General features: G+C 54.8%; 1 protein-coding gene across 1 annotated transcript in view; it reads right to left on the reverse strand.

Annotated features, from left to right (window-relative positions):
* Positions 1-12,787: 12,787 nt before the first annotated feature.
* rlsK (RegA-like protein RlsK) overlaps positions 12,788-22,808 on the reverse strand; it is a gene marked incomplete at both ends in the record, with an annotated part of 18,132 nt that continues 8,111 nt past the window's right edge. Inside the window, 6 exons of the mRNA XM_002946015.1 lie at positions 12,788-12,814; positions 14,272-15,381; positions 15,421-15,872; positions 16,344-16,605; positions 16,874-16,988; positions 17,307-18,937. Of these exons, the coding sequence (XP_002946061.1) occupies positions 12,788-12,814; positions 14,272-15,381; positions 15,421-15,872; positions 16,344-16,605; positions 16,874-16,988; positions 17,307-18,937 (3,597 nt within the window). The remainder of the gene's footprint in view (positions 12,815-14,271; positions 15,382-15,420; positions 15,873-16,343; positions 16,606-16,873; positions 16,989-17,306; positions 18,938-22,808) is intronic.

A 22,808-nucleotide genomic window follows, 5' to 3' on the forward strand; every position in this document is an offset into this window, starting at 1 on the left:
CCCCAGGCTTATTTAGGACATCAGGAAGTTGCGTCGCCATTCTCCACAGGCCGGCCGGCCGGCTGTGTGTCTGTTTGTGTGGCTGGCTGGCTGTTGGCTGGTGTTACGGCTCGGGGTTAGGCCGCTGAGCTGCACATTCATCATGTTGGGTACATGTATGTGAAGATAGCGTTCGATAAGCTGATGTGTGAGTACTGTTGGTGTGTAAACCTCCTCCGTTGGGTGATTTGACACATTTGGAAATACACGGATGCGAATTGTTGCCCTGTTGCAGCGGAGTTGCAGTTCCCGAATGTAGGTAGGCTCTGCAGGTGATGGTGGCCAACCAGGGCCCCGTAGAGGACAGCAGCTCATACACCTTGCACATGCGTGTGTGGGCGGATAGTGGTGGTTACGGTGGTTACGGTTGTTACGGTTGTTACGGCATGTGTGTAAAGGGCTGCCGGAAGGGGACACGCCTAGTAGATTGCTAACTAGCACCACATCTATCTATCTCTACCGTACTGCAGCCCCTTGCATCATTCTCATGCGGACTCTTGCTGCTTACTTGAAGCACCATGCTGCTCCCGGCTCCTGGTCGATGTTTCACCCCTTCATCCGGAGGGACGAGATGCAGCCTGCTGTTGTTACTTCCTTATTTGTTTTGTCAAGTCAAGTATAGTAAAGCATATAATGCACTGATCATGCTTTGTGCGCGGTTGGCTCTTAAAGGAGGAGGGCCCCTTTCGAGGAAGGGACTTGGAAGGGGCTCCTAGCCTGGGAACTAGGACGAGCGGCGATCGGTGGGGGAAATTCCACATGCCGTGGGGTATCTGAGCAGCCATACGTTTGCGGAGTTGAGCGGCGTGCGGTGAGCTTGGGTTAGTCAGGGTTTGGGGGGCTAGTAGTGGTGGGGCTGGGGGGTTCCCGGCATGGCGGGCAGTACCGGCGTGCGAGACCGTACACAGCAGGACTATTAGAACTACGTGTGCACGTGCATATGCACCAGGCTGGACCAGCAGCCAGAGTAGGTGGGCAGCAGGCACCACGGCCCGTGGCTATAGGTAGGAACTGTGGGAAATAAACGGCAAACATGTGTATCGGTCTGCAAGGGGCAGGCCCAGCTGGAAACTGACGGGACGCATCCAATCGCCGCATCCAATCCGCCACGTTCACGTTCGCGTCGTCACGCTGCCCAGGTGACTCCATCCGGCAGGCGCCGCTACCGCCACGTCATCTGCAATCGCTCGTGCATTTGAGTACTACTAGTAGTATTGGTTAGACGGGAGCGTTCCCTACTGGAATGGCTTATATGGAGAGCAGAAGGGTGGGAGGAGGAGGAGGAGGAGGCCCATTCATGTCTTTCGCAGGGGAACTGCAAGCAGTCTCGCCATCTCCACAATAAGGCTAGACTAGAAGATGCTGATAAGTTTGTCCATCGTCCCTTGCTCTTTCTAATACTGGAATGGCTGCCACGATTGCAGATAGGGGCGGGCGGCCGGCGACACCAAGCACACTTAGCTGTAGTAAGCGCTCGTGCAATGCGGAGAGGCGCCATCTTTACTAAAGACCAACAGCGTTATACGCTTCCATTCAAAATTTGCGGCTGTAGTGCACATGGTGATTGCTGATATGGTTTGTAGAGCATCATAATAGAGTGACTGTAGCAGCAGTTTGCTAACGTTCGGTGTCGTGTGTGTGTGTGTGTGTGTGCTGGAGTTGTGTGACGTAGCATGTACACGTGCGCGCGGGGTAACGTATGTATGATGTGTGAAACAGGGGGGTGTATCTTCGCCCGTGGCAGCTACCCTGCGAAACCCTGCCTTCCCCGGTATTTCGGGGCACCCTCATCCAGTCACCCTAGTCAACTTCTCAGTGGATCGCTCAGGTTCCGCACCCACCACCAGCATGGGTCGACAGCGGCCCAACTCCGTTCCTGGTCGGCTCGCAGGTTAACTTTATCCCAGGTCACCACCGTCCATCAACTAGGGGCGCAATGCCTTCCACCATCAGAAAGACTTTTGACCCTAACGGGTATCGATCCCGGGTATGTATGTCTGTCGTCACAAACACTTTCCCCGCGGTGCCTCCTCGCCGCGGCATATGGAGGAGCCACATGCATTGCTTTATCTTCCCATCTATATACCGCACCAGCATCATTGGGCTTCAAGTTTGCCCACGCCATTCGTATATTTTTTCGTACACGGTAACTTAAAACTGTATTACTGTGCTTATACCTGTGATTGCCGCGACATGTTGCCGTGTCCCCTGCTGTTGCTGTCCCCTTTTTTCCGACTTGTAGTTGCCTCCTGATTGGCTGCCGTGTGTTCGTGTGTGCATGCGTGCATGAATGCGAGGCTTTTCGTAGGGTAGCGGCAGTAGGAATGCTAGTAGGGGCGGCCTTACTTAAGATGGCGTTAGTTTGGAAGACCCAGGGGTCACTAAGGGTGGATGGATGGAGGACACCCGCTGCAGCTGTTTGCATGCATTCACTTGCCATACGCCCATCGTTATTACCCGTCCCAGCACTCCTCCTTCGGAAGGCTATGGCACAGAAGGACATACACACGTACGCTGGATCAGCCCTTAGACAACGGTTTTGTAGTTTTTTTCAGGGCCACATTTTGGGTTACAATTTTGGGTTATCATCGCATGTTAGACATGGGTTTACTTTTTCAATTGCCCCAAGCCTGGTAATGTGCATAGGCCCGCCGCCCGAATTGCGGCTCAGCAGGAGCTCACATTACGACAAACAAACAAACATACCTACATACCGCCCGCGGCTGGCTCTTGTGCAGCTGCCGCTGTGCTGACTGCTGCTGCTGCTACTACGGGGTGAAGGTGTCTACTTAGCTTAAGGAGACATTGAACATTATACATACTACTGTAGCAGGTGCCTAATTTATTCCCGTATTTATTCCGGCGGGAAGGATGTATCGGTGGCATGCGGAGATCGTTTATTGGTGCATGTATGTATGTTGTTACAGGGTGGTTAACTTCGCCAGCGGCCCCCTTTCCCGGGGCAGTCCCTGCTCTCCCCTGCTAGAGGGGCACCCTAATCCGTCACCCCATCCGACTTCAGAATGTATTCGTTGGGTTCGGCAACTCACCACCAGCATCAAACCAAATCTAGCGGATCAACGGCGCATCAACTTAGTTCCTGGTCAGCTCGCAAGTTGATATTATCACGTCCTACACCGTCCATATGATGGGGGGCCACCTCCCATTTCATCACTCCTCAATCACCCGAGGAGCTGGCAGGCGGATTTGAACCCGGGTCGACTGGATCGACTGGGAGCAGAAGTCAGGCCTTAACTTCTGCCAGCCGCCTGTATGTATGTATGTACACGCGCCATTGAGCGTGTGTCTTTCGTGTGTTCATCGTGTCATATATATTTGCTTTTTGTAGTGTACGTCTAGTGTAGCTGTGCATTAGTTGTACACTTTACATTACTGTTGCACAACATGAAGGAATTATAGCAGACCTAGCTACATAGCTAGTTATCAAGCAAGCGTAGCCCAAGCGGGCACCACATTAGTATTGTGTAAGGTACGGAATATTATACGGCGTGAGGTGTGTTTGCCATTCAGTAATTGAAGGCAACAATTCAATGACATCAATGGTGCTATACCCACACACAAACGCACAAAGGCTGGAGCGAATGTGTGTAAAAAATGTGTATGTATGTGTGTGTCTGTCTGTTTGTGTGTCTGTGCATGTATGTGCATGATGTGTGAAACAGGGGGGTGTATCTTCGCCCGTGGCAGCTACCCTGCGAAACCCTGCCTTCCCCGGTATTTCGGGGCACCCTCATCCAGTCACCCTAGTCAACTTCTCAGTGGATCGCTCAGGTTCCGCACCCATCACCAGCATCCAACGGAATCTGCCGGGTCGACAGCGGCCCAACTCCATTCCTGGTCGGCTCGCGGATTAACTTTATCCCAGGTCACCACCGTCCATCAACTAGGGCCGCAATGCCTTCCACCATTGGAAGGACCTTTGACCCTAATGGATATCGATCCCGGGATCTCCCGGGGGCAATGGTCGCGCCGTACCAGTAGTGCCAAACCCTATGTGTATGTATACATGCGGTTAGCCACGCGGTAGAGGTTAGTCTAACTGTATTCCTGTTATACTTGTATGTACTTGCTTTACAGGAGGGAAACGCGCTTGCGTTGCCCTTACATCTGTTCTTGCCTGCACGTAAATTTACGTGCTTGAATTGTTTTTATGTCTGTCCTTCCGCGTCCTTTCATTCTGCATCTGTATGGGCATGCAAAACGGACTCACGTACGGGCATATGTATGTCTTTGCGCGAGTAGCTGGCTTGCTTTGCTTTTACAATGATGGTCTACACCCCCATATGCATGAGCGTGTGTGAGAAGAGTGTGAGAGAGAGAGTGTGTGAGTGTGTGTATGTGTATGTGTGTATGTGTGCATGCATGGAATTGTGTAGTGTCGTCGTTGATAGATAGTGAGGGCTTGATGTGGGGCAACGCAGTGTTTAGTTCCCTTAGTTCCCTTGGCTTTGTTTAATCGCTTCCTTTCGCCACATTAATAAAAGCGATGAATAAGATAAAGTGCGCACGCACCGGAAGGGCAGTGGAAACATCAGCGGGTCTGTGTGTGCTTTCTGTGAGGCAGATGCATCATACATAATGAAAAAACACCGTGCACTTGTAGATGGCTGGGCAGCGAGGCTAGAAATAAACAAAACTACCATACAGAGCAGTTGGTTGTTACAACCACGACCACCAAGCACCAGCAACGGCTAGATATATACGTCTGCTGTGCAAGGCTATGTCGGGGGCTGTGCAAGGCTGTGCACGCGTACACCTGTCATGGGTTGATTTCGAAACACGACCTCGAGAGACATTGCGATGGTTCTGCGCCCCGCGGATACACCGTGGCTCATCGTGTGCCTCGCTCATGTAGGTGGCTACTATTAAGTCATTATTAGGCTCGTCATATATACGATATATGCTTGCGCAAATTATTTTGAGCTGCAAGGCGCCAGAACTGCTATGCATCGGCCGCGGTGGTACAACGACCCCGTCACCTCAGCATTCGGCTGCAATTCGCTATGGCCAACCCGCTCCTCGGCCTTCCCCCCTAACCCGCCAGCGCACCTCCGGCTGCGGGATATTTCCCCTGCCCTTACTCTGACCGCGGACGGACTTGGCGATCATATCTTGGCTAATTGTGATATGATGGCAGCAGGGCTTCCTGTTGGCGGCATAGAGATTTATTATGGCTTCTGCTGGAATTATTATTGCCTGTTCTGAACGGTTACCGGAATGGTCCATGTTCTTTGCGCATATGCCGTACTCTTCGCACGTTTTGTTGCAGCCCCCTTGACGGTGCTTGTACTTGGTGTGAGGATGTATGTGAAGGTGGGTATTTGGGTGCGGGCAACTTAAGGGGTAGCTGCGGTGGCGTCCTTGTGTCTGTTTACCATTTCCCATACAGTGCCGTACAGTTTCTCCCTTGACGTACACACGTGAGACACCATGCATGCAAGTCTGTATGTACGCATGCATGCTGTCTGCATGCATGCGGGTCTGTATGTCTGTATGTATGTGCGGTGTAGAAAGTATGTGTATGTCTGTATGTATGTGCGGTGTAGAAAGTATGTGTATGTCTGTATGTATGTGCGGTGTAGAAAGTATGTGTATGTCTGTATGTATGTGCTTGCGTGGGTGCGGGTGTCAGTATGTGTTGACAAGTACCGCGATCCACTCACCGCGATGCTCAGCTAGTATGGACGGGCCCTGCGTTGCGTAGGGCGGGTGTCTTAGTAAAACCATGGGGGAACGCCGTGGACAGTCAATAGCCACACATATTGTGGCGCCGAGGGAGGAGGTGCTCGGTTGCTGTCCTCTCTTCCAGGTGCACCGCCCCCGTCATTACACGATGGTAAGCTGCTAAGACGACCACACTGTTTACGGCGGCACATGAACGCCAATCGGTGATCCGTTTGGGGCCATGTAAAAATGTTATGTAGCTCTTCATTAAGACTGCTTCTGGACCGAGTCGCGTATGAATGGCAAAGCTAAGCATTGGATCCTAAAACTGTTTTTGAACTTGGTCCAAGTTTTGAAATTTACCTCTGTAGGGCGTACGTTAAATCGAATCTAAAGATGTGTACATGGACAGTCTTGTTGGGAAAAAAAGTATTCATCTGTCAGCGTGCACCAGCCGCCAGCACAGAAGCACGCAGCAGCTCAACAGGCAGGTCTTTGTTCGCTTCACTGAACCAGCAGGTGTAGACAAGGTGTAGATACTAGGCACTTCCTATGCATGGTTAGGACCTTTCCATTACATTCCATTACGGTCAACCTAGTTTTGTCCCGGCCGGTAACCGATTGGCATGGTAGCCTATCCATCGGCAGGGTAACACATCGTTAGTTTAAAGGCCCCGGTAGGTGACTCCCCCTCTCGGTAACCCTCCGGCCCCAACCGAGGCCCCACCCTACCGACCCGTTGGGCTGGAGGGTTACCGATCGGTGACCGACCGGTCGAATAGTACATATATATGCCATTAAGAAGTTTGAGTTGGAGGCAGATGCAGATGCAGACAGATGCCTTCACATTAAGTATATAGATATATAACTGTTGTACGGTGCACTATGATGGATAAGCAACAAATGTTCGCACTCTGAGGCGACGGACCAAATCACGCCAACCCCCCCGGTGCGCCAACCCTGGTTTGTCCGCAGACTGTCTCCCATCGAGCGACTCTGCAGGACCCCCCCCCTTCGCAGTATTCCTCTCTCCGCCCATACGATTGTTCTCGATCTCCTAGCACACACGCGCTCACAGTCGCACACGGTCTCATGCTCCGTCTGCCTGCCTGCTGGACCGGCTCTTCTTCAAACTCCCTTCCTGTCTGGGGCCCGGAAGTGCATATGTACCTGGACATGGACCGGGGCTCAACACGCAGTGAGCGAAAAAAGCGCTGGGTGGGTTTCCGGTACTCCATTAGCTCTATGTGTAGAGGCGCAAGCCTTGCTGAGTCTGTGTGGATGGAAAGAGATCCCCGCCATCCAATTATGAACTGGGTAAGACGGCGGGTGAATTCTCGAACAGGTGGTGAACAAGTCCATTATCCGTAACGACATTTCAATAGCCGGGAAGCAAATACGACTTCTTGAAAGGGCCAAGAAGCCAAGACGGTGGGCTACATGCATGGAAGCAGGTTATAGCTGGATTAGCGCTTTTTTTGCAGCCGAGCAGCTGCTCTGCATCCTTTAGGCAGCGGGCAGCTAGACACCCTAGCTGCCCATTCACACAGCGCTCTAAAGTACAGCAAATTCTTTGAGGCATCGCCCATAACGAGTATCCATGGATAGCATATTCCAAAAGGATGTTTATCATCCTTTTCACAAGGACTGACCGAAATCTTTGATCACTAGTAAAGGGGGAAACACGCGTTTTTGCAAAAATCGCTGAAAAAAACGGAAATCCCATAAAACCGTCATGCCATTTTCGATTTTTAGTTTTTCACTGCAGGACCCCCGTCTCACCATATTGTTAGAACCATTTGTAATGTGGCAGTCAGACTGTCGGAAGGCCGAACCATTAGAGGCAGGCTATGGAAGGATGTGCATATAGCAGCAAGCAGTTCCTGCAGCGGCTCGAATGCTTTTTAACACATGCACGTCGGGGCTCACACATACACGCACATACACACACATACACATACACATACATACACACACATACATACACACACATACACACACATACACGCACATACACACACATACACACACATACACACACATACACGCACATACACACACATACACACACATACACACACATACACACACATACACACACATACACACACATACACACACATACACACACATACACACACATACACATACATACACACACACATGTAATGTGCATGCTCCCTTTCAACACGCCGCGTGCATGACACTGCCCATTATTAGTTTCATTCTATGTTCAAAGGTGTGTTGTACTTTGGCATGTGCATCGTCGTACATCGAGCGAGCGACTGCCGAGCAGGCTAGGCATGCGCTCTGTAGCTCTCCCCTGCTCAACTAACAACTAACAACTAATCAACTGCATTCAGCAACTTCCATAATGCACAAGGAAGGCACCGCACGGCGAAATTTGTGCCTTCGCATCGTCATCCCGTCGAGATGATGATGTGCACTCCCTCTCTCACCCGCCGCCACCATAGATATTCCTATCCAGCACGCTTAAGAAGCGGCGCACCCCTGGTTGCGCTTCAGCATTTATGTGCGCTGCAACTAATGGCTTGCCGGTTAGTGCGCAGCAATCCAAAAAAAACGCGCCTGTAATAAGGTGAGTAAGGTGCACATAGAGAATCCCACCCATGGTTGCTGGAGCCAGCTGCCATTTGCTTCCAGCTACATGTCCAGGACCGGAAATTCTATCGCACCGTGTTCTAGCCAACCAATTAGCTTATTAGCAGCTTTGCCAGCCATACTTCATCAATATGACTGAAGCAGTTGTGCTTTAAGCAAGGCAGGCGGACTGTCTAATATGTGAACAAGTTATTTGGCAACCGACCGCATTGGTGGTGGTGGGGGGGGCCAACCGGGGCCAACCGTCACGACTAACAGAAAGCTAACAGGGCGCCGCCGCAGCAAGCCGACAGATATACATACCTAGCACATGTATGGCGAGTAAGCAGTTTTGGACGGGTACTAGTTGCAGTCTCTATTCACTCGCGCAGCTAGTGCTCATACAATCAAAACTCCGTTCCATGAGCGGCTGACTCCCAAGCCAGGCCAGCCTACCGGCCACAGCTATAGCCCAGCCAGTTAACCAGGCAACCATCCATCTGTGGCTGCAAATGACCAGCTGCTAACGAGCAGGTCAGACAGCCAGGTCGCCGCCCGCCGCAAATCCCAGCGACACCATTATATATATGTATGTATATATGTATGTATATGCAGCCACACCGACAAGCATGCTAGCCCCGTCCCGCGGTGCCCGCGAGATGCATCCGTACCAGATATAGACATGGACATAGATAGACATGAAGGGGCTCAGACACTAACAGCTGAGCCAACCAACCAAGAATAACTAGGATATGTAAAGGAGCAACAAGATTTATTATATCATTTATGGCAAACGACGGGAAAACTCTCAGCCAGCTGCCACAGAACGAAGCCCTTGCCCTGCCCTGCTGGCTGATCGCAGACTTTGAGCTGCAGGTGCGCGTTGATGAGCTGCCCCTAACCCCCCCGGTGATGTGCCATCGAGCCGCAGGAGGGGGGGCATGTGGGCCACGGGCCTTCGCCACCGCAGCAGGTTCAGGGGAACAACAAGATAACCTGTTTGTACGGCAGTGTTCGTACATTACCCGCGACCTTAACACACACAGGGCTGGTGGTGGTGTGGTGTTACAAATCACGCACCCTGTTGCAGCGCAGTCCACCGAGCTCGCCCACGTACGGCTACGTACGGCTACGTACGGCTACGTACGGCTTCCGGGACACTCTCCACAGAGCTATGACAAGCTCCGCTCGGCCTCTCCCTGCCGCCCCTCTGCAAGCCCTAAGAACGCCGCGCGGCATACATGCACACACACACACACACACACACACACACACACACACACGCACACACACGCACACACACGCACACACACACACACACACACGCACACACGCACACACACGCACACGCACACACACATCCTAGTTTTTTAAAATCTTGCCGATGCGATTCAGCACGGCACCGCAAAGTGCAGCGAGTACGGCACGACGGCATCCCGGTACGTACGTCTCGCAATAGTGAAATCCAGCGCGTGTAGACATCGAGCCTATAGATGTTGTCTATCACCGTCGGGTTGAAGTTTTGCACCCGTTTCTCGTCTCCATTTGCTTACGACATTCGGGTCCCGCACCTTGCTTGGCGCCTGCCTAGTGCAGCCGGCCCTGGACCACCCATAAGAAGAACGCTCACCGACACATAGACAAACATACATACATACAAGTGCGCCCCTAGAGCGCCGCACGGCTATTGGGCCTACAATACGTTCTCAATACTGGCATTCCTTCAACACGACGCACACGGCAAACAGAAAAAATCACACGCACATGCACACACGGATATGAGCACCTGTGTCAGCGTTACCAGCTGATCAGTACCGCTTGTACAATGTACGGCATTTCTGCCGCTTGCAAAACACGCTCCACTGCCAATTCATCGACGGACACGCTATAGAGGATTGGAACCTGGGACCACTTAAAGCTACAGACTATCTAACTGCATCAAGTTACATACATACACATACACACACATACACACATGTTACTTAGGATAAATGCCACCCAGGGAATTTTCCAGCAAACATGTTGGCTGACGAGCTAAACTTGAGACGAGCCGGGCAAAAACATATAAGGTATATTTCTTCCGATGGACCGTATTCAGCTAGCTTGCTATCTCCTTGCGGGCCCCCTAGAAGGGCCGCATCTCTAGGTAAAGATGAAGGGGGCTGTGCAGCCACATGTAATAGAGTCGAACGCAGCGCATCTTAGAACCGCCAAGCTCAACCTTCCGCCAGCGCTGGTGGCACCAATCCGTACATCGTCCGTACACTGTATGAGCTGCCCTGGATAATAATACCCCAGGGCGGGGTGCATCGCGTGCAAAGCCATGGCCATAAATGTTATGTGGCCGACGACTCTTTTTGAGGGGCGCGCGCGCTCTACTCCGAAGGGCCACTTCGCAGCAGCGCCTAATTAGGTGCGTTGCCTGTTCAGGACATCCGGGTTCGCCTTAGGAGGCTGCTGCCCCGACAGCAGCAGCACAAGAACCATGGGGCATGGAAAAAGAAACCTACATCACATCCACCACGCAAGACCTTCAAAAATCCACATCCCCACCACTGCTGCTTACTCTCAACTCCTCCCCAGTTCCAGGATGACTTCAACAACTGCCTCGTAAAACCTCGTAAAACCTCTCTTCGCAGAATAGACATATGCACGACAAGACACCAGTCTATCAGCCTCTTGGTGGTTAGCTGCTGTAGCAGACGGAACTCTGTAAAATCTCTGAAGTTTGCAGACCATAACATCATCCTAGATGAACCCAAAACCCTGCACACGCCGCAGTTTTGTCTGTTCCATCGTTTCGCCCTTAACGTTGTGGAGGCGTTCAACTCCCCAATGACTGGCAGCTTCTTTTCCCTCAGGACGCCTACAAAAACAGGTTCATCATCGCGCGGGATCTTCATCCGCTTCCTGATGGCAGGTACCCGGTGCACCTCTTACTTGCTCACCCGCCAGCTGTCCTATCTGCATAAAGACCGCAACAGGTCATCATCACATACACACACACATACACACGCACACACACACACGTCCTAAGCGTAAGCCAGGCATTCCGCGCGTACACCATCAAAATCCCCTGCGCGCTCGGAGATCACCGCTAAGTAGTATGCATTTTCTTGTGCCGGATAATATTTTCCCCGGATGAAGAAGAGCCGCGCCACGGGAGAAAATGTCCATGCACGCGACCCACACATATATATATATATAAATATATATATATTTATTTATGCATAAATCACAAATACTGAAAAATCTCTAGGTGCGGGGCTTTCGCACCTGGTGCCTCACCTGGCTGCCGAGGCCGGCTGATGGGAGCGGTCGAGGCGAGCAAGACAGATCTAGGTTTTCGACCAACCCAAGGGATGCCGCCTACCTCTGCGTCTCCAACTCTCTGGGGGCCATTTAGCTCCGTGTATCAGCTGATCACTATTCCAACAGACACACGCATCTCGTTCGTTTCATGTATTCAGCCGGTGCATCTGTACGCCGCTGTGCCGCTGTGCCACAAACCCTTACGACCCGCGGTAGGTGGGTAAACACACGTCCCATGTCGGCCATTCTTCCACTTGCTTTCGCCCGCCTCTCCTGCTTGCCTACCTACCTACCTACCTATCTACATACCTACATACCTACTTAACGACGTATTCAACGATCAATAAACAGACCAACCAAGCGAATTGGTACTGCATATCCTCCTGTCTACATGTGCCGTATTGCTGCCCCAAGCCGGAGTGTCCGGCACGCTACTACGCCTACACCTCAACCTACGTCCTCCTAGCACAACACAAAACCTAACAAATCCTGCCCCCAGCCCTGAATGCTGCCCCCAGCCCCAACCCCCGCCCCGCGCGCATCATTAATTTAACGACGGCGGCCCACTACGGCAACCAGGTCAAATCAAAGTTACATCCATCACTTCACCCCAACCCACTTCTATGCTACCCAGTCAACCCGCACACCGAGCAGTCTTCAAGACCTATTTCCATGACACGCACAGGGCCCCCTCTCTACAGACGAGGGTGTCAGCCTGAGCGCAGCCGCCATCCACACATGCATGATAAGAATAATCCCAACACACACACACATACACATACACACCCTGCACATACAGCTGCAGCCTCACACAGCTACAGCCACATGCATAGTAGGACTTCTTCGAACGTGTTGCACGGCCCTGTACGGCCCTGTTGTACGGCCCTGTTGGGGGCACTTCCCCGGGAGCTAAGCACGGCCAGTGTAAATCTCCCATTGCGTCTCATTCACTTTGACATTGTACGTGGTGGTAAGCAAGTTATTAAGCAGCTGTTATGTCTTCATCGTCCTCCTAGCAGGTCTCATTTTTTCAGTTTCCGTTGCCCCAGTCGCTCCCGTTCCCGTAGACGGCCCGTAGAACTCCAAACAGGACATTCCAGGATATCGTGGCCCCCATCCGGAGCGATTTTCCCAGCTTGACCGCTGCTGATCAGGTAGAGCCTGGACGCTCCCCAGCCTGACGGCCAGTGAACAGGTAAGAGGTACGAGGCCTCCACCCACCGACGAGCTTCCGGCTATTAATGGCGCCCCTTAACCCGCACCCCTTTTGTCATACCGCTTCCCACAACCTTCTCCCCCCACAAACACACACACACACACAAACACACACACACACACACACACAAACAAACACAAAGCGGGGCACAGCAATGGCATATAATGCTGCGCTAGATCGTTCCAGACACTTGGTTCCGTTCGGCGCCGCGCAAGATAGTGCACTTAAAATTAAGGCAACGGGCAAAGAAAGTAGAGTAGAGGGGAGATTTGCCTGCCGTAAGACATTGAGCTTGGAGTCTTTATGCGCTATAGCATATGTATACATACGTACGATACTCTACCGCACACGTAACGCATCGCAGCACTTCGCTGTGCGCCACACACTTGGGCAGTTCCTCACGTAGCTACGTGTGTTCGTCTGCTTGTGCAGCAGTGTGGCGTGTTGAACCCCTGTGGGTATGACCGCTACAGCTTTCCCTGGAGGTCCCTCTTTCGTCTTTGCCCTCGAGGCCCCTCGTCTCTGGTATGAAATTGAGCGACTTGGGCCAGTAAGCATTTCAGGCCCCTGTCCCCCTCTCCCACAGCTCCTTCTGCTGCTTCTGCTGCTTCTGCTTCTGCTGCTATTGTACTTGTTGCTCCTGACCATCACTGCGGCACCTGATGCAGCGTGTCTTGCCTCAAAGAGCGCTGCTGCTGCTGCTGCTGCTGCTGCTGCTGCCAGAGGGACGCCTGATGCAACTGGAGCAGCAGCGACTGTTGCTGTTGCTGTTGTTCTTGTTCTTGTTGCTGCTGCCGTGTCTCCAGCTGTAAATCTAGCTGCAGCTGTAGCGGCGACTGGTGCTGCAGATACATTTGCTGCTGCTGCTGCTGCTGCCGCGTCGGCAGCTGCAGCTGCAGCTGCTGCTGGTGTGGCGGCATTTGCTGTGGCTGCAGCCGTTGCAGCTGGGTTTGCTGCTCAAGGCGCTGTTGATGCTGCTGGATGGGGCCGACGGGGCCTGGGCTCCAAGGGAGGTGAGATGCCGCCCAGGAGGCTGGATGCGGCAACCGGGGGCGCTTCGACAGAGCTGCCGATTGATCTACAAGGTCCCTTGTTGGAATGACCCGTGGGTCAACGGATGCCCTTCTGTACATTGCCGGTCGCTGAGGAGGAAGAGCACCTAACACAGCATGTGACTGCTGCTGCTGCTGCTGCAACAGCAGCTCCTCCTCCTGCTGCAGGTAATGCTGTTGCTGCTGCTGCTGCTGCCCCTGTGAATGCTCAAACCGGGAATCCGCTGGAAATGTTGGTTGGGCGGGTAGGTGCTGTACCGCAGTCGCCATCCGCGTCGGCGATTCCTGTGACAGCTGCAGAAGCCGCGGCGGCAGGTCGGTAAAGCAGCGTGCTGTTGACTGCGGTACAGAACTCTGGTAAGGCACCGGCGGCGGCAGCTGCGGCGGGGGTGGCGGCGCCGCTGCCCAGCCGCCGGGCTCGCTACGCGGCCACGCCCCCGGCAGCCCCTCTGCCGCCGTTGCTGCGGCTTCCGTCCGCTCGTGGTGACCAAGACCCTCCAAACACCGCCTGCCCCAGGCTTCCTCTGCACGGCTATGGTACGGCATATGATTGGCCTGCGTTCTCATGAACGCAGCGCCGGTGCTCCAGGTCGCTGTGCCCTCGTCCGCTGCTCCAGGGTGGGCTGGGGCGCTTTTTAAAATGCCTGGTTCCGGAGCACAAGACTCATCACCCCATTGGGCCCGATGCGCGCTCACGCTACCCCCTTGCGTCGCCGCCGGGGTCGGCGCTGCGGAACAGGTAAGGCCCCCTGGCCAAGTCAAGGTGCCGGAGGAAAAGCTCGTAAGGAGCAGTCGACTGGACCCAGGGGAAGTGAGACCACGGCTGCCGGCGGCGCTGTTGGTGTTGGTGTTGGTGTTGGTGTTAACTCGCGCGCTGGCGTTGAAGACGGGGTTACTGGCGCGGTTGTCGGTGCGCATCAGGGTAAACATCTGCGGGGCGGCGGCACTTTCACTGGCGCTGCTTGCAAGGTCAAACTGCTCGTACAGATTCTCAGGAAGGTCTCTGGAGCTGTACGGCACATTGGAACGGCTACTCCCACCCCTTCCGCGGTCAAAGAGCAGATACGCGCTTGTGGGCGCGTCGTGGGCGCTAGCGGTGGCCGCTGTCCTGTCAGCGTAACCTCCGCCGCCGCCGTCTCCACCGCTGCCACTGGCTTCGCCGAGCCAGAAGCTCCCGCCATTTACGACGGCGGCGGTTGTAGCAGTTATAGCAGTTGTGGCGGTGGTGACGGTGACACTCTCCATACGCGCGGGGGTTTTATCGCTGCTGCTTGAAGCACGACTATCCGGGCTGGCGCCGTAGTCGGCGTCAGGTAGGAAGTGCGCCGCAGGATGGGCCCCCGCTGTCGCTTTGTTCCAGAGTTCGGTTCTCGTGTAAGGGGTTTCAGCGGAGTGCTGTGGAGCGGCGTACGCGGGCCGCGCTAACGCCGAGTCTTCAGGGCGCTGAAGTAGCTGCAGCTGCAGCTGCGGCAGCGGCTGTGTGGGCGAGGATAGTGCTGGCGGCGGCATCCGCACCTGAAAGGGTCGCGGCAGCGAATCGCCCTCCGCTTGCACGGGTCCGCCAACGGCTCTCCCCGAGTTCCAATTCAGATCCATAGGGCCGAGGGGAACACAGCCCCCGTCCCCACCGCTGATGTACGGGGTGATCCCGAGGGCGCTTCGCCCTGGCCCAGCCTGCAAGCTCTGTGGCTCTTCGGTCAAGCCACTCAGGCCTTGAGGCCCGGTATCGAAGGTTGGTTGGAGGACTGATGGCGCCACTGCGCCTGCCAGCTGTGGCAATCCTTTCCCTGATGCTCCTGTAGCTGTAGCTGTAGCTGTAGCTAAAGCTGCTCGGCTCCTCGGAGTGCCGAGTAAATTGGGCCACGAAAGCATGTAACGATTGCAACTACCTTCGCCACCACTGCCGTACATATTCAGCCTAGCAGGGTCGGCCCTGATTTGCCCGGCGTCAACAGCTGGGGCGACGCCTGAGTTCGATGATGCGACATTGGCGGGATCCAAGGATGCTACGTTACTGCCGCCGCCGCCGCCGCCGCTGCCGCCGCAACCGCCGCCGCCGCTGCCGCCGCCGCCGCCAGATACCTCGTTGGCGAGCGCTGACTGGCTGTGAAACCGCACCTGCTGCTGTTGTGGTCGTTGCTGTTGTGGCTGTTGCCGTTGCGGTTGTTGCTGCTGTGGTTGTTGCTGGTAATGCTCGTATTGATCTTCATGCTGCTGCTGCGGCTGGGAAAGCTGCTGCTTTTGGTGCTGCTGATTCGCTTCCTGTGCCAATGTAGCTCGTCTGGGTCGCCGCCGCGATCGCATCTGTCCCATTTCCTCTTGTTGCTGCTGCTCCTGTTGCTGCTGCTCCTCCTGTTGCTGCTGCTGCTGCTGCGGGGACTGCTTCCCCAAATTGGCCATTGCGCGGGAAGGACGGCGGATATCAACACAACTCGCACGCAGCTGCAGCCCAAAGCCCTCCCCTGCCTCGTGGACGGCCTGCGCCCCCTGCCCCTTCTCCTGCAGTATGAACTCCTGCATCGCTCTATTGGAGCCAGGGGGGTCTTCGGGGTCGGCGGGGGGCGAAGGTGCGGTGTTTAGGTGGGTTGCTGAAGGTACGGAGGTCAGGCTGCCGCTGAGATCTTCGTCAGTGCCGTCCGCTTCTGAATTCTCGGCAGCTACCTCGACATGCTCCAAAGGTGGCCGTTTGCGCGGACGACCCTGCAGAGTACAGAGACGGGCTCGAGTCACCTAATGCCCTCGGCGCGGTGCATCTCTTCTAGTGTTTCGCAAACACTTGTGAAAACACACTTATATATACAAATGTAACATGGCAACTTAATTTATAGTGCGCCTAGCAGTGGTGGAGTGGGAACACCCAGCATGCGAACCACATTCCCAGTTATCATGGCCGCCGCTTGATGGATCTCGCCGTCGAACTTTCCTCCCTTCACCCTCCCCCCTCCTCCTCCACCTCCTCCCCCCCCACCTGTAGTATTGGCAGTCCGTGTTGCTGCAGCCACTTGCCCAGGGTGACGCCCGAGGGGAGCACCTTGATGCTGACGTGCCACTTGGCGGTGGCAGTGCCGGCCAGCCGCTCGAACCTGAGCGTGTGCGCGGGGTGTGTGTGCCGGAGGGGGCAGTTGAGGTGGGGGTGGGGGGACGGGGGAGAGGAGTGAGCTGGGAAGGGGGGAAAGGGGAGGAGGCAACCGAAGAGGGCGCAGGACACATCAGTGGTTCGGGAGGGCGTCACAGACAGACGGACAGACCGGCAGACAGACAGACAGACATGCGGGTAGGCAAGATCGTGCGGCTCGGTGATGGCGCTTTCCGGGCATGCCCGGCACATCCAATAAGTCTACTCGTCCGAACGCCGATGCAGCCCTTTCCCGTACACATTCCGTACATATATCCGTACATACTTTCCGCGGCTCATCATCTCGTTTCCGCATTCGATGCAGTTGCCACCGCTCAGGTAGAGCTGGGGGTGGAACAAACCCACAGCGCCGCGGGTGACTCCATCCTTGGCCCCTCGGCCGGCCCGGCCGCCCCCGGGCCCCTCAAGCCGCCGTTTCCTCCTGGATGCCACTTGAACCGGAACCGGCTGGGGCAGCGACCCATGGGTCGGCCCCGCCGCTGCAGTTGATACCGCCGCCGCCGCCGCCGCCGCGCACACCTTGTATGGTTCTGCTGGGTCACGAACCAGGCCCTGGCCAGTAACCACACCACCGGCCGTTGCCGGGGCCGCTGGGGCGGTTGCAATGGCTGGGCCAAGGCTGGCAGTGGTGCCAGATGTCGGTTTAGCGTCTTCCCGCCCGCCTCCGCCCCCTGCCTTGTGCGCAGCTTCCGTGTCCTCACCTTGGGCAATTGTTCTCACGGCAGAGACTGAGGGAGCTGGGGAATCCGAAGAATGTACGACAGCATCGGAGAAGAGGGGGGTGACTTGGGGGGCATCGGCAAGAGCGGTGCCGGCGTCGGCCCGTGCGGCGGCGCTGTGATGTTTGCGTTGAGCGTTCCTCTCACCGCCTTCGTCATCGACCACGTCGTCTTCCTTGTTCGGCATCTGCCCATGAGCACCAGGGTACGCTGCAGCCGGTGCATCAGGATGAGCTTTGGGTTCCGCAGCGGGCGTGGAATGGCCAACAGCAGGCATGGCAGTGGACGTGACAGCGGCTGCGGCGGCGGTCCTGGTCCATATGTCTGTCAAGCGCGGCAGCAATGCACGCCGGCCGCTGCCGCCACCGCTATCGCTGTCATCCGCGTTGCGAATGCTGGTGTGCTCTCCGCCGCTGCCGACGTCAGCCTCGGCGAACTCCGCCACGCTACCACCGCCGCCGCCGCCGCCGCCGCCACCACCATTACCGGCGTCCGTGCAGGGCATCTCCAGATGTGGCAACGTCGCCTCTCGCGCGCTTGTAAGGCCCGGATGGCTGACCGCACCAGACAGGTTCAGCTTCAGGCGCGGACCGCTATCATCATCATGGCCGACGACTCTGTCCCCGCCGCCGCCACTGTCCCAGCTGGACGAGCACGCGTGCTGCCCGTGCTGGTGATGACGCCTGGTCCTGACAGTGAACATGAACGAGGCATCTCGCCCAGGCGGCCAAGATAGGCGTGGCGGCGGCAGAGGCTGGGCGCTCTGGGCCCAGCTTGAGCTCGTCCAGTGCGAATCTAACGGAGCGCCAGGAGCCCGCATGGCAGAAGATTGTACGGCATCAGGAGCCGGCTGCGCCGGCGACATAGGACCTCGTGGCTGCGCTGGAGGCTTTGGGGGAAGGAGTTCACCGCCGTCGCCACCGGGAATGTCGTACAAGGAAAACCAGTGGCTATCCTGGACGCCGCCAACCGCCGCAGCCGGCGGTGGTGCCGCCATCCTGCAGTCAGGATGGAGGAGCTCTGCTGCGGCCGGGTGATGCCGTACACTCGTGACAAGGCCAGGAGATGCAAGCAGGGAGGATTGGAGCTCAGGAGGAATTGGATGAGGCGCCGGCGGCGCACTCTCGATGGAGGACCGGAAGCCGGAGCAGGCGATGGCCGGGATATCGACAGTGGGCTGCGATGGAAAGTGCGGACTCGGCTGTTGGTCGAGCGCGGTAAAATTCGGGGCCCTCGTAATCTGGTCAACACCGCACATGTTACCGCTGCACGATCTTCTCAGGTGTTGTCCATTCGTGACAGGTAATGATTCCAGGCAGCCGTCGCAACCCATCACAGCAAGGTAGGGATTCTGTGCCTGAGGTCGGCTGCGGTGGGTTCCAGCCGGCTTGCTGTCAAGGCTATACAGCTGGTAGGGCTCCTCAATAGAGTTGCTTGGAATTTCGGAATACATTGGCGCGCTTGCTTCTTGGATGGCTGTATGTCCCGACGAATGGCCATGGCAGGCAAGCATTTGCAGCAAGGCAGTCCAGTCCTTCCACCTGGGAGGAGGGACCTGAACACTCTTTTGTTGCCTGAAAGTAAGCGATCCTTTTTAAAAAGTAAAGTATAGCTGGAGCGGTTCAGACAAGCTTCACAGTTGGCAACGCCGTGGGTAGGGAATAAACATTATCAAATGCCTGGCTTTCTTCCAAGATTTGTCATTCCGCAGCTAGGACGGTAGTTGATAAGTGAGGCGTCCATTATGGCCATTAGTTATACACCAAGCAGGTAGTCCCTGCTGCACACGCAGCATAGAGAATTGGACCGGCATCAGGAAAGAATTAATTTTGACGACAAAAATAACAAATACTAACATCATTTTGCCACACGGGCAAATCCGTACACTTACACTGAAAAGTCTTCGCAATTTGGTCGTCAGACCATGAAGGTAGGCACCAGCTGACGACAATACTCATAGGAAGGTTTTGAAACATAAATTCTTCAATAGAAAAAACTTTTGAGGTGGCAGGATTTCATAGACTTTTTGCACCTTCAGGTCGCTTAGGCAAGACGTATCTGCGCACGCCGTCAGGCAGTGAAATACGGACAGTACATTACGGTAACAGCTTGGCGTCAGTAAAGTTCGCCATCATGCTCCGGTAGACTTAATCTACTTCTTTTTTTTGTACATGGACAGCGTGATCGCCTCGCACTACCGGGCCCAGGCTGGTATTACGAAATCATGAAGTCCGCGCTGAACCGACGGTAACACCTCCCACATGTTTTGTATTTTCTCCGTGTTTAATTATCATGTTGCGCGAGCACTTTGCATGAAGGTTGTCGTAAGCATGCTGCAGGGTCGGTACCGCTCGTAAACGCATACCAGTATGTCTCTGCGTGCTTTTAAACAGACTAATATGTTCGACAGTTTCGGTTGGAATTAAAGCTAGACACAGATGGAGGTTGTAATTATGTAGTTCTGTGCCCGGCCCCCTAGGGGCAGCTGCTCGTACCTTTGAGTGAGAGTGGGATTGAGGAATTTGGTTCTTTCGTTCTAGCTATGTGTACCGATGGGTGCCCCGTTGTTTTTTATGGGGCGCGTGTTCCCCTAAAGCTGCACGCAGATGTCCTGAACCTGCTTGCTCACAATCACCGGCGCCTAATGCGCATTCTTAAGGCCCTCACAGAGTGGTGCACAGCATTTGGCAAGACCGTTCAAATCCTTAAGCGTGAGGCTGTCTACGTTTACCCCAATTGAACTCTGCGTGCGTTAACTGGGAGCTTTGTGAAGGTTGGTGCGCAGCGAGCAGTGCGAAACACTGTGCAATTCGGAGAGATGCCGTGGGTTGGTAGCGCTAGGTATTCAGGGCTTCATTACGGGCTGGATGCCCCGTTCGAATCCTGCACTAATGAGCTATTTGGCGCGGGCCAGCGAGCCACACATGCCCTGATAGCCAAGTTGCGTAGGAGGGAACTGTTTCTGCCTAAGATACCACTCCGCAAATTAGATCCACTCCGTCGTACGGAGCCAGTCTCTCTGATTTAGGGAGGACCTTGGTGGATGGCCCCTCCGCACTCATGGGGCCTGCACCTATTTACAGTTTTCGGAACAGGGTTATCCTTGCGAAGGGGATTGTGTTTTTAAACGTTTTGGGTCAGGAGATACGTCTTTCTTGCTGTGCGTTCTGATTAGACTGCCACTGGCACAACTGGGGTGCCATGATCCTGAGGGGTCTCAAGTGCTTAGGGCACCTCCCGGAGCTGCACCCGGATGACTTGGAAGGTCAATTTCATTTCGTCGAACCCAATTAATGTTAGATCTGTCATGGAAGCGTCAAAGGAGCGATTTGATGATGACTGTCAGAACTCGCGTCTTATCACTACACCCCGGGAATCGTGTCGTACAACTGTAAACCAGGGGGTTAAGATGTGCCGGCATCCCCATTGGATAGGAACGCCGAAACACACGACGTGCTACATCTCTGCAAAGTCATACTTGTCACTGCTGCGGTTTCGCTTAGGGGCGTGGCCTTTGAACGTTAGCCGACCCGGCGGCCGGTCGCGCCAAGAGCGCTGGTGTAGGGTACTAATGCAGCAGTAGAAGATGAGTTTCACGTGTTGCCCGGCGTATAACGAGCTAAGGGAAGGGCTCCTCAACCCCTAGGTGCACGCCAGGCTGATATCGAGTACGTGCCTAGCATGAGATCTATCGTGGAGATAGATGATCATGGGATAGATGATCAGCGCGGACTTGCGCAGATCGTACACGACAGCTTAATGAGGCGACGCACGCTGATAGCCGAGGAGTAAGCCTGAGGTCGCTTACTCTAATCACTTTTTTCTCTTGCATATGGGGTTCATAAACCCTTTGTTCTTTTTCCTTTATTGCTTCTTCTTCTTCTTCTTTTTTGACTACGTTAGAACTCGCGGTCCGTGAGCTTCCTGGCTCGTCTGCAGACGGGGCTTACAAACTCTCGTGAGCTTGTAACATAACAGATAACAGAATTGGATTCTTGCAAATGCAATGCCATCCTCCGCCTCGTCTGGAAACATGATGACGTCACATGATTTGCGATTTCTCCCGCTAGCTTAGAGGGGCTAAATCGCACCGCGCACAACAATTGATTCTGACGTATCCTATTTAAATGTCGAAGGACAAATCTCCAAAGACATCAGCGGGCAAAAACTACAGTGAATTATGCAGCCTTTGTACCGCCATTATCCCTTAAAAGCATAGCCATCATCAAGGGCCGGCCATTTGCGGATAGCATGTGCAGTGTTTGTACACTTTGAACACTTGCCTCCTTCCTGATTTTCGCGGCAGAAGGGTTGCATGTTGATTAAGTGCTCGTCCTGTAGTGCAGTACGGCAAGTGCGGCGCGGGAAGGCGCAGACCAGAATGGGCCAGAGGACAGGGACTGATACGGTAGTTCGTTACAAAGTTTAGCTGGGAACAAAGCGCTGAATCCAGACAACGCAAGTTCGCCAGTCAACCATGCAAGCAAGCGCAAGTCAGAACGTCGTCTGTTGGGGAGTTTGAATTGTTTAAATAGGGATTTACTTTGTATTCGTGACCCAGCTCAATAGGAAAGTAGATAAGGCGATCCGACGTTGCTGGCATATCGGTCGCCAGTAACAGCGAAGTGATGGCAGAGCGCGAGGAATCGCGCGGCGGAGTCCAAGAAGGCTTGGAGGACATCATTCAACAGCGAGACGAAGGAGGACGTCAGAATGGCGGACCAACTAGTTACCCGGAGGGGGCCGATGCGGTTCATCCGAAGGAGGTCTCGCGAAGGGCCGAGCTACCGTGTGGAGCTGCATTCTATCCGGAAGGCCAGCCCAGGGGGCATGCTTTCGCGCAGCGAAGCGCCCAGGCTGAGGCGCCTTAGGACGTTAGGTTTAGTTGCAAGCATCCGGAAGGCCAGCCCAGCGGGTATGCTGTCGCGCAGCGAAGCACCCAGGCTGATTTGCCTTGGGCCGGCAGGTTTTGGTCGCATGCATCCGGAAGGCCAGCCCCAGCGGGTATGCTGTCGCGCGGCGAAGCACCCAGGCTGAGTTGCCTTGGG

Source organism: Volvox carteri, assembly GCF_000143455.1.
Source record: "Volvox carteri f. nagariensis unplaced genomic scaffold VOLCAscaffold_1, whole genome shotgun sequence".
NCBI classification, from domain to species: domain Eukaryota; kingdom Viridiplantae; phylum Chlorophyta; class Chlorophyceae; order Chlamydomonadales; family Volvocaceae; genus Volvox; species Volvox carteri.